Source organism: Triticum aestivum, chromosome 6B (genome assembly GCF_018294505.1).
Source record: "Triticum aestivum cultivar Chinese Spring chromosome 6B, IWGSC CS RefSeq v2.1, whole genome shotgun sequence".
Classification (NCBI taxonomy): Eukaryota; Viridiplantae; Streptophyta; class Magnoliopsida; order Poales; family Poaceae; genus Triticum; species Triticum aestivum.
The window spans coordinates 447,356,996-447,368,407 of record NC_057810.1 but is presented as its reverse complement, the minus strand read 5'-3'; the positions used below and the strand labels follow the sequence as shown (position 1 = coordinate 447,368,407).

The 11,412-nt window shown below is 43.0% G+C and overlaps 2 protein-coding genes across 2 annotated transcripts; one reads left to right on the top strand and one right to left on the bottom strand.

Moving 5' to 3' along the window:
- Positions 1 to 2,050: 2,050 nt before the first annotated feature.
- LOC123134222 (chitinase 6) lies at positions 2,051 to 3,170 on the bottom strand. The gene is made up of 2 exons (XM_044553507.1): positions 2,696 to 3,170; positions 2,051 to 2,599 (listed from the first exon to the last, which is right to left on the bottom strand). Exons 1-2 carry the CDS (start codon positions 3,096 to 3,098, stop codon positions 2,187 to 2,189), a joined length of 816 nt encoding a protein of 271 aa, XP_044409442.1. The 5' UTR covers positions 3,099 to 3,170; the 3' UTR covers positions 2,051 to 2,186.
- A 2,308-nt stretch (positions 3,171 to 5,478) lies between these two features.
- LOC123137414 (uncharacterized) lies at positions 5,479 to 11,068 on the top strand. Its single transcript, XM_044557166.1, has 4 exons — positions 5,479 to 5,655; positions 8,474 to 8,765; positions 9,319 to 9,555; positions 10,413 to 11,068. The coding sequence occupies exons 2-4, from the start codon at positions 8,517 to 8,519 to the stop codon at positions 10,686 to 10,688; spliced, it is 762 nt and encodes a 253-aa protein (XP_044413101.1). The 5' UTR covers positions 5,479 to 5,655; positions 8,474 to 8,516; the 3' UTR covers positions 10,689 to 11,068.
- Positions 11,069 to 11,412: the final 344 nt, after the last annotated feature.

The window sequence follows — 11,412 nt, the reverse complement described above, 5'->3', positions numbered from 1 at the left end:
TACATTATCTATCACGGTAAAGTTTTTTCTTTTACTTTTGTAAAAGGACAGACCTAGTGCATAGAAACTCCCACACAAGGTGGGTCTGCGGAGGGATTATAGGAACCTAGTCTTACCCATGCTACAATACAATGCGGAGAGGCTGGTTCGAACCGAGAACCTCTTGGCACAAGTGAGGGGGACTTCACCACTATGCCAGGCCTACCCTCCTTTTCTTTTACTTTTGTACCATGGCAATTTATTTTCATGGCATCACAATTTTTCTTTTTTGCACCATGGCACATTTCAATTTTTTGAACACCATAGCAAATTTAAACACACTATGGCAATTTTGTTATCATGACACTTTTTTTATATTTGTATTCCTTCCCTTTTGCATCATATCATGAAAACACATTGGCAACTTAAGTTCGAATGACTCAAATTTAAACACACTATGGCAATTTTTTTATCATGACACTCTTTTTTTTACATTTTTATTCATTCTCTTTTGCATCATATCATGAAAACACATTGGCAACTTAAGTTCAAATGACTATGTTTTGAAATTTTTTATGTATGCCATCTTTTAGTTTTTGTTTTCTCTACTCTAAGTGCCTTTTTGGTAAATATAGTTTTTAAGCCATTTTTTCACCGGATCCATGCTGAACTTCATGGGATTTTTTAGTATACAAATCATTACTTTTTATTTGTATTTTCTTTTTACATATTTAAAGTATGTCTAAGTATTACTCCCTCCGTAGTAAAATTAGTATAAAGTTGGGTCATCTATTTTGGAACGGAGGAAGTACTGCCTAAGGCTTCGTGTCCGCGCTACAAGAAGACCGAAGGGAATGATCTCGTTCGATCGATAGCTTCTTTCCTGCTGATGAACCTTTCATGGGTGGTCGCCAGACCGAGCGTCAGGTCAATATATTGGCGTCCAAAAATTATTGAATTAACAAGAGGTGAATACACTAGTGGTGCTTGAACTTGCCACAGACGTTCACTTTGATGCCTAAACTTGAAAATACACTGAACTGGTTTTAAAATTTGGCACGAACGAGCAAATACAGTGCTAATGTTGTCCCTAGACGTAATATGCGTCGACGTGGCATTGACATGGCGTGGGGCGCATTCGTAGTTACGAGATAAGAAATTCTTAAGCACTATGACTCTATGAGTAGTGGGGCCGTCTGTCAGTAATTACTGACTAAGATAAAAATGAGCACTGCGTGAGTCGAACCTGTTACCTGACCCTTGGGGCGATGCTTGCGCTAGCCGCTTAATCCAACGTACTTTTTTGACAAACATACTCCCTCTGCTATTATGTATTTAAACAAAAAACTCTTATGGCCCCCCACAAAAAAAAACTCTTATGTACATAAATTGGCTTCAGCCAGGTGGCCCATGCTGCACACATTTTTTTAAATGTAAATAATAATCTAATAATAAAAGTTAGATTCAAGTGTTCATGTGTTATTTATAATTACCTCATGCTAAAAAATATCTGTGTGCACACAAAATAAATATATAGAGGTATGCGATAAAAAATTTATTTTAGAAATATTAACTAATTATTTGGAAAAAAACTATTTTAAATATAATATATGAGTGTTTCAAACTGTTTGTAAACAAAAATTGAAAATACACAGTCATGGGTTATATTTAACAATGATATACGAATATTTAAAATAGACAGTCATGAAATAATATATATGAATTATAACAATGTTTGTATAATATAAATAATTCATATAAATTAAGTGGCCCTTTTTTATGTTCAGTACGTGCTTGGTATAGTGGCTAGCGCAACTAGTGGGCTGGCAATAGGTTGCTTGTTCGATTCCTGTCCGTCGCATTTTTTCATTACTAATTTCTCCAATGTACTGAGGGGCGGGCTCATTAGTCATAGAGTCGTATATAGTACTTAAATAATAATACGTGGGTGCATTTTATGTCTACGGATTGATTAGCACCGTATTTGCACGTCCGTGCCAAGTTTTAGAACCAGTTCGGTGTATTTTTCGAGTTTAGGGCACTAAAGTGAATGACAAGTTAAAAGCACCACTAGCGTATTTATCTCAATTAACAAGTATAGTATCAAATCCGAAAGCAATTTTATCCTGAATATGTCGGTCCGAATCAGATGCACGCACATATGCAACAACCAAGAATAAGTAGACGAGATGTCCTAAACAGTGAGCTTAGCAGGTGAGTCTGGTCCCCGGATCGACGCCGAACTGCTGGCAGAACTGCTTGTAGAAGGCGACGCGGTCGTTGACGGCGCTGGGGTTCTTGCCGTTGCACTCGAGCGCGCCGTTGATGGCCCTGATGGTGGCGCCGAACCCCTGGCCGGAGACGATGACGTCGTGCACGCTGTTCATCCAGTACCAGAACGCCGCTTGGAACGCCAAGACGGGGCTCCGCGCCACGGCGTCCGGGTCGTTGAGCCCGTCGAAGCCGAGGCTCTGTCCCGCCGCCCCGTAGTTGTAGTTCCACGAGATCTGCAGCGGCCCGCGGCCGTAGTAGCCCTTCCCGGCGGCGCACGGCCACTCCGCGTTCGTAGGGTCACAGTAGTTCTTGCTCGGCCCGTTGATCTCGTCGATGTAGCAGAACTCTGCAATTCATTTCGTAGTACAAGCTCATGGTCAGGACTCAGGAGGCGTGGTGAACTGATGGAGTACGTTCCAGTCGGCGTGCGCGGCGAGCTTACTTATGGTCTCGTGGTTGACGTGGGCGAAGAAGGCGGCGATCTCCCGCTTGGAGTCGTCGTCGGAGCCGGTGCGGCCGAAGGCGGGGTACCCGCCGAGCGCCGTGAGGAAGGCGTCGCGGGTGTAGAAGCCCTTGGCGGCGCAGTCGTCGGCGGCCTGGGCGACGAGCGCGCCGAAGAAGGCCGGCGTGACGATGGCGGGCACGGACACGTTGTTGGTGACGGGCACGGTGCAGGGGCCCGAGCGGCAGCCCGTGCCGCAGTACTCGCCGGTGGTGCCGCAGAACCCCCAGCGGCTGCAGCACTCGGTCGCGGCACACCCGCAGTTCTGCGCGGCCGCCATGGTCGATGCCACTGCCAGGAGGAGGAGAGCCGCGGCGGCGCCGAGAGCCAGCACCCGCGCCATGGTTCGTTGCTGATGACTCGAGTTCGTTGCTCTGTGGCTAGCCCGTGTGATCGATGTCAAGTTCCCGATGGTTCGCTGCTGTTTATATAGGGTTCTCCGGATGGCGGGGGGCAGTGATTGACATGACCTCTTTGTGTGAGCGTCTGACCCTTTTGTCCAAGTCCAACTAGGGCTTGGTCAAACTGCAGTCGTCGCGTGCACGTTGCGAATTGGTACGTGAACGTCAACCGCGTCTACGCTTGCGAGCTTCACTCCAGCAGCGTACGCAGCCTGCGTTTCACGTTCTTTCTTCTTTTTCTTTTTCTTTTTTATTAGTATGATGAGCAGCCTGCGAGCCACACACTCCCCGAGCATCTAGAGAAGAGAAGCGTCCTAAAAATATGTCGGACTAGCCAAAATAAGCAACCGGCTGCTGCATTTTGCCGTGGAGGAGAGGGCGTCACGATTGCAATAGCAACCGGTTGCTTTCCCCGTTACGTACAAGCAAGATTGATACGAAAAGAAAAATCTGGACGGCAGCTCGCCGGGAACGGTCGTGGGTTTCCTGATGCGACAGGCGACGACCACTAGTGATTTTTTTTTTTGAGGGATGACGACCACTAGTGATTTTTTTTTCAAATCCGATGAACTTTTTTTTTAAATTCAATGAACTTCTTTCAAATATTCTGATTTTTTTAAAATCGATGGAATATTTCAAATTCATGAATTATTTCCATTTTTGCGATTTTTTTCAATTGGTACAACCTTTTCTTTTTTCAAATAATTTATAGAGGATATATAATATTGGTATATGTTTTAAGGTTTGTACGGAAAGAAGTGTCAAATAGAGCTGTTTCTTCAAGCAATCAACGAACTAAGTTTGGCCGGCTGGTTAATGTGATTGATATGGACGCTGGCGACTGGAGTTCGACTCGCAGTCCACCTATGTAAAACCTTTTCCTTCTCGCGGTGAGAGCGAAGTTTTTTGGGCCACGACCCATTACAGGTTTCTGTGAGCGCCGGCGCGCGTAACGGGCGCCGAATGCGCTGATTAGGAGCTCCCCTAGTGGACGACCCGTATAGGAGCCCCGTTATACAATTTGACGCTCAGGGCGTAGAGTCCTCCTAATTGGCGCCTTATGCGCGAGTTGTAAAAAGAGCACTCACGCACCACCTGGTTCCCTCGTTCACGGTTCGCTTCGATTCTAGTTGCTCGGTCGACCATTGACCAGTGGCCCAGTTGACTCGAAAGAAGTTCACAAAACAAAACCAAAAAAAGATCACGAGTTTGAAAAAAATCATAAATTTGAAAAAACTGAGAAAATGAAAAAGTTCACGAATTTGAGAAAAGTCCCTATTTTGTAAAAAAACAATTGGGAAAATTAATAATTTAAAAAGATTGCGAATTTATAAAACTAATTGAAAAAACACATAAAATAGTAATAATTTCATGAATTTAGGAAAAAGATTGTGAATTTAATAAAAATACAAATTTGAGATAAGTTGACAAATTTGGATAATGTTCACGCATTAACAAAGAGGGGAAAAGTAGGGGTGCTCCCCTTACTGTCATTCTGTCAAAAAAACAAAGAGGGGGGGGGGGGGATGGCTCGAAACAAAAACGACGGTCCAGAAACCGAACAAAAAAAATGAGGCGGGGTGCAATCGGCTTCAGGCGCCACATATCGTTATCGCTGTAAGTGGCCTAGCATGGGATATCAGGGCGGGGTACCTATGGGTCAAAATACCCACCAAACGTGCATCCCTAGCACCCTCGTGCGCTTTTGGGCCGGCACATGAATGAGGTGGGGTGCCCCTTTTTTTATTCTTTTTCTTTGTTGTTAATTGGTTGTTTAAAAATTATTTGGAATTTTTCGTCAAAAAAATTGTTTAGGATTTAAAAATAATCTGAATTTATAAAAATTGTTCCCGAAGTTCGAAAAAATATTTTAGAAATATTCGCAGATTTGAAAAAGTTTTTATGGCTTTTCATAAAATGTTCTTTAATTTTTAAATTATTCCGTATTTCAAAAATATTCATGAATTAGAAAAACAAATGTTGACTTTCAAAAAATACTCCAAAAATTTAAAATAATCAATAATTTTATTTTTGTCCAAAATTCAAAATATTCCATTTAATAGGTTAAAAAGTAAAAAACTTAAAATACAAAACCAAAATACCCCGAAAATAATACAGAATAAATCCGGTTAAAAAGAAGGGGAAAACCCCGATTCAGGAAACAGGGCCGAGCAGCTACGCGGAGCGGGGAGCCCACCCGTTTCTGTGGGCTCCGATCAACTCTCTCACTGCGCGGCGCTGGGATAGGGGCATACGGCTCACCATTTCCCGGCCCGAGTATGTCTCAAAAAAAAAAAAAACCTTCCCGACCCGAGTGCTCTAAAAAAAACTGCCGGAGCCGAGCGAGTACGAGGACCCCAATCCAAATCGCCTCTTTCCCTTCCTCCTTCCTTGTTCCCCGTCCCATCTTCTCGTTCCCCCCTCGTACGCGGAAACCCCGCCTCGCCTCCACCCACCGCCGGGGTCCAGCCTTCCGCTTCCGCCGCCGTGGTGCTCGAGGTAAGAGACCGTGACACCTTCTCCGCCGCCCTCTTTCCCTCTCGCGTATTCGCATGCTCCGAGACCCTCGCCTTCGGCGTTCGCGTGCTCCCCTGCGCTCGTGTCCGTTTGGTTTGCCCGTCGTGTGCGTAGCGGCACCTTCCACTTTTTGTTCTGCTCGGTTAGGGTTCGTTAGGATGCTCTACCTTGCGCTGTCGTTCACCCCCTAGGCACCTGATCATATAAATTGCCGCGGGGAATCTGAACCCCTCACTGTTTCAGCATCAACAAACATACTGTTTCGTACCGCCAATTACGACCCCCTTTCCGGCCCGCTGCGTTTCCGCATGTGATTTGTGATGACGGGGTTCCCGGAGAAAGTTCATTCTGTTGTATGGGAAGGGACGAGAGTATCCTTGTAGCTGTGTGTCCGTATATCTTTTTAATCTTTCCGCGTCATCATTCCTGACGCATAATTTTATCCACTTAACATGTGGTTTCTCATAAGTTGGTTTGAGCATGAGCAAGGTAGTGCATGTTTAGTTGTGAATTCTGTACCATTACTCATTTGAAAGTTTCCCACGGTGATCTGATATCTTTTAAAGAAAATGACGCGAGAACCCGCGGTTTTGAAATAAGGAGATCTTTCTATATCGACATATCAGTTGGAAAAACCATAGGCAAATTCCTATCGGCCATATCAGTTGGAAAAAGAAGAGGCAAATTCCTACTGGCCAGAATCTGGAGAAGAACAAAAACAGAATGGTTCCGCTTACTCACAACTCAGAGGGGATGCCGCTTACTACTCAAATCCATGGAATTGCAAGAGTTGCGTTCTTATATGCAAGAAGAAGACTTTGAAAGAACAAAGAAGTTTGGATCCGCAAAAGTATGCTTAGGCAGTTCCTTCGCTGAGCACAACTTAAATGATTGGCATTTGGCATTATATACTCATCATAGGATTAATTGACATCTGAGATTGTGGGGATCACACTACTAAATGTTTCCTCCAGGTGGTTATTAAACCACAAGGGAGCATCTTACACATTTGCTTTTGTTTACCATCTGGAGAAGAGAAATTGTCCTGTTCAAGATTGTCTGATGAAATTGAAGCCGTCAATGGATTCACAGCTTGATGTATTTCCACTTTACTTCTTACTAGCAAATATGCCCGTGCGTTGCAACGGGAGATAATTAATATCTTAGCGACCTAGTGCAATAAGCATGGCTCAAGACCCCTCACCCCCCATGACAACACATCCAAACGCTGTCAGTTTTAAGATGATGAGCTCGGTCATCGCGCAACACACCTGTAATTAAACAGCGCTAGCGCAAGGGAATGCTTAAAGCTTTAGAAATTAATCTCGTCGAGCTAGACGTCAGTGCTGCCTCCACATGATCTTTATGACTACTAATAAATCCAGTCTCTCTTTAGTAGAAAACAACTGCGTTGATATTGTGGCTAGCGTTTATACTAGATTTTCAATCGATTAATTGGCAATAAAGCTACTCTTTTTTCTTCAACATTATGATTTCTTCATTGTCAAATCTAGCACGTGGATTTCCATTAGAACACGCGAATTAGGCTTACTTGGTGCAAATCTAGCACGTGGATTTCTAGTTTATATTTAGTAGAAAACAACTGCGTTGATATTGTGGCTAGCGTTTATGCTAGATTTTCAATCGATTAATTGGTAATAAAGCTACACTTTTTTCTTCAACATTATGATTTCTTCATTGTCAAATCTAGCATGTGGATTTCCGTTAGTACACATGAATTAGGCTTACTTGGTACAAATTTAGCACATGGATTTCCGTTGATTTATTTATAGGGTTCTAAATGGCCGGAGGGCCATGGAGTGGATGAGTCCTGATTTATTATTATTAGGCCCGGCTTGGCTTAATTACCTCTGCTGTCTTTTTTCCCAGTCTTCGTTGGCATAGCGTTCGCTGATTGGAGGAGCATTCTTATAGGCACCAATGCATGCGTGAGCAGGAGCATTCTCTCTGTGCATTGCATGGATAACCGATGCATTCTTTATTATTGGGTCTCTCTTTTATAGGCACATACACACGCTGTTTCTTGGTCTTGTTTCATTCTGTATCGGGCCTCTCTCTTTCATAGGCACTGATGAATACGCCCGTTTCCTTCTTGGGTCTGTTTCACACTGTATTGGGTCTCTCTCTCTTTATATACTAAGCACGTGTTGTTTCATCATTGACTCTTCTCTTCTTATAGGGAGCGTGCAGCCACCCGGCTAAGTTAAATTCCTTTGTTCCCCAGACCGGACTCACCTATTTTTGTTGATTCTCAAGGCGCCTCCTTAATTCTGTAGGGAAGTCCCCAACATATTTAAGTTAGGAAAATTTTGTGTAAGGAAGCGAGGCGGGACTACTAATTATCAAACGAAACAGTCTGTTAGAGCACAACCGACAACTGGCCCAGTTGGCTGTACAGTTGTTGACGGGGAGGTTAGGTTGTGAGTTCGATCCTGGCTCGAAACACCTTTGTATCTATATACGAATTGGCCCGAAGCAGTGCTATGCTAAATATTAGTCTTTTTTATTTTTATTTTGGCGAATCGTTTTTCTTGGTATTGCGGGTTGATTCTCATATAGATCAGGGACTATTTTGTAAGAAAGTGCGTGACAGACCAAGCATATGACCGCCCTTTATTAATATGTTTCCACTTGTACGATTGAACTATGGTGAATACAAGAACATGGATTGGTTTATTGCTCCTACCTCATTTATTGTTCCGTACTTGCTTCTGCTTCTGATGGATAAACCCATCTTCGTGTATTCAAGAAAAATCTCATGCTGTCTATAAATCTACAGGCTTGTCTTCTGGTGAATTCGGCGATTCAAGCAAAAGGAAACCATGAGCTATTTCCAAGCTACAACATGCAAGCCTCATACTGGGCTCATTGCGGACAGACCCATAATGGGTCTTGGGAAGACCTGCAGATTACTACCTGTCCCCCAGTATTCCCTACGGCCACGTCCTCTCGGATTTCGCAAGCTTGATAAGCATATCTACCCACGTCTTGTTCTTGTTGCTGCTAGCCACCCAAGGCTTACTCCTGTATGCGCCTCAAGTGGAAAAGGGAACCCCGAGATTGACAATGATGTAAGCATATTCCGTGTCTCTATGCTTGTTTATGCATGATGGGAGTATGTGTCTGAACCCATAAAATAGTCATGAATTCTATTGTTCTTTTCTCAAAGCGAACTAACATATCTGTCATTATTTGTTTCAACCTTGCTCCACCTTCTCCAAAAACATGCTTATGGCATGCTCCTGAAACTATGATATTTAACTCGTGTAATCTGGGTTGGTCGAAAGGCTATTTTTCCTTGTGTCTGATATCTCTCTGTTGACAAAAAAACTGATGATTGCTTATTTGATCAGAATAGAGCCTATGTGGGACCATCCAAGTTATTGTAACAGGCACAGTTTTGTATTCATATTCAAACAATATTCTGGGTTTCTAGTTAGGTGCATGTTCTGGCTTGGTCATAGAAGTAAAGGTTAGCTGTATGGGGCACAAGTAGAGTTCTATATTCTCAATTTATGCACTGTATGATTTGTGCTGGAAAGGTGCATGTACATACATTTGATTTGGTTTCTATTAGGAGTGTAGCAGGACAGTCAGCCTAACTTGTTTGTTGCCTTGCTACAGCCCTTTATGGATCATTTGAAGAAGGCCATGGCTGATGCAAAAAAGCCACGACCCTTACAAGATGTGCTGAAAGAGAAATTCGCCAAGCTGAGAGAACAAGCATCTGGTGGAGGTGGAGGGAATGGAAACAGGCGTGGAGGTAATGGTGGTTCCGGTGGCCCAGAAGATGAATCATTCAAGGAATCATTGGATGAAGTAGTCCAAGTTATCTTAGCAACTGTTGCTTTTATACTTGTGGTAACTATCACTACTTTCTTGTTGTGTTTATCCTTTCTTTCAGAATGTTATTTCGTTCCATCTACGGCTCCTGATTTGTAAACTGTAGTGTAGCTCCACTTTCTAGTTATGTTATAATGATTAATGGCTATTCAGTAAATAATTAGGTTATATTTTAGGAAATTCCTTGTTATATAGTTAGTTTTTAGAACAATAACCGTGCCATCTACTCCCTCCGTTCGGAATTACTTGTCACAAAAATGGATGTATCTACAACTAAAATACATCTAAGATACATTCATTTTTTGGACGAGTAATTCCAAACGGAGGGAGTAGCATTTTACTTGTGATTAGAACCAGCATCGATCATTTGTACCAAAATAGTTTTCTCTGAGTATGTTTTAGTCATCAAACGCTTTATGTTGACAGATAGTTTACTGCTGGTCGCTGTTTGGTTCGTGTTGTATTGAAAGATTTTAGTTCATTGCCAGTTGCCTGCTTGGTTCAGGTTGAAATATTTTAGTTCATTGCATGACGCTTGCTTGGTTCGGGTTGTAATGAAAAAATTTAGTTAATTGCTGGTCGCTGTTTGGTTCGGGTTGTATTGAAAGATTTTAGTTCATTGCTGGTTGCTTACTTGGTTCAGGTTGTATTGAAAGATTGTGTGTTAGTTATGTATAAAGCGTACCATGTGCTTATGAAGTAATTTTCTTGCCTATGAATAGGTTGCATCCTCCACATGCAATATGGGAATAACAAGTGACTTTTATACCTGTACAAAGTCTCATAGTTGTGTATTTGTGCTTAGTTTGATCTTTAACATTAAGCACTCGTGACTTTAATCTAAATCACTTGTATTTTTGTGTAATGGTGTGCAGTACATCCATATTATCAGAGGGGAGGAGCTGTACCGTCTTGCGAGGGACTACACTAGATATCTGGTTACTGGCAAGCGAACTGCCCGGCTGAAGCGCTCCATGCAACAATGGCGCAGTTTCTCGGAGAAATTCATGCAAAACGAGGGCTCTCAAGAAGAGCGGTACGAAAGGCCAGCTGCTACGGAACCCATGTGGTGGCAGCAGCCTCAAAAGTTTGTTCATCTTATGGAGGAGCTTTGCAGAGGGAACTGGCGTCCACATGCCCAGAAGTCTTAGTTCTGGCGTTCCACCGTCCTTTTTTGACACTTGAAAGAATATGTTGGGTGTTGTGTGGGTGAGATGGGTACTGGCTGCGTTGCTTGGCTGGCGCAAATGTTTTACATGGATGGAGTTTCCTGATGGGGCAGAGATGGTGTTGTTCTTTGTTCGTTAGCCTGTATTTCTGTCTCTGGTTTGTCAAGTATTTGAATGTGGGTATAAGTTGTTGGAAATTTTGTAGTTGAAGAGACCGATTATTCCTTATTTATGATGGTTAGCCTGCTAATCAGATGTAGGTCATGGGTGGTCACCTGTTTTGCAATGGATCGGAACTGTAAAAGCCATATGAGAACCAATGTCGCTAAATTGAAGATTGATATAAGCACTTGGTCCTTGAATGTCGTTGGCATCCTTTGCATCGGTTTACAATCCTCTAATACAAGAAAAGAACATGGAAGATTAGTGCCACTGTGCAATGAATATCATGAACCAAAGAAAATGCATTCCATCTGCTCTTCTATCTGTTTCTCGCGCTCTTGCTGCTGTGAAGTATTGCCTGAAAAGAATAGGGATGCGATGCTGTCAACAAATGTGTGTGGGTGTCCATTTCGAAAAAAAATAAGTGTGTTGGTGTCGTCGATCTTGCTCGCTGGGTGGCGTGGAATGTGATAGTCCAGTCATGGTCATTGCCATGCACGCAAGGCTGCGTCGGCTTCGCTCTTCGTCGGAGCAGATCAAAGCT

Excerpts from the sequence above, each read along its gene's own strand:
- LOC123137414 (XM_044557166.1), top strand. The coding sequence starts at position 8,517 with ATGAGCTATTTCCAAGCTACAACATGCAAGCCTCATACTGGGCTCATT. Across the intron at positions 8,766-9,318 it reads ACCCCGAGATTGACAATGAT|CCCTTTATGGATCATTTGAA; the intron begins GTAAGCATATTC and ends GCCTTGCTACAG. Across the intron at positions 9,556-10,412 it reads CTGTTGCTTTTATACTTGTG|TACATCCATATTATCAGAGG; the intron begins GTAACTATCACT and ends AATGGTGTGCAG.
- LOC123134222 (XM_044553507.1), bottom strand. The coding sequence starts at position 3,098 with ATGGCGCGGGTGCTGGCTCTCGGCGCCGCCGCGGCTCTCCTCCTCCTG. Across the intron at positions 2,600-2,695 it reads CGTCAACCACGAGACCATAA|AGTTCTGCTACATCGACGAG; the intron begins GTAAGCTCGCCG and ends AATGAATTGCAG.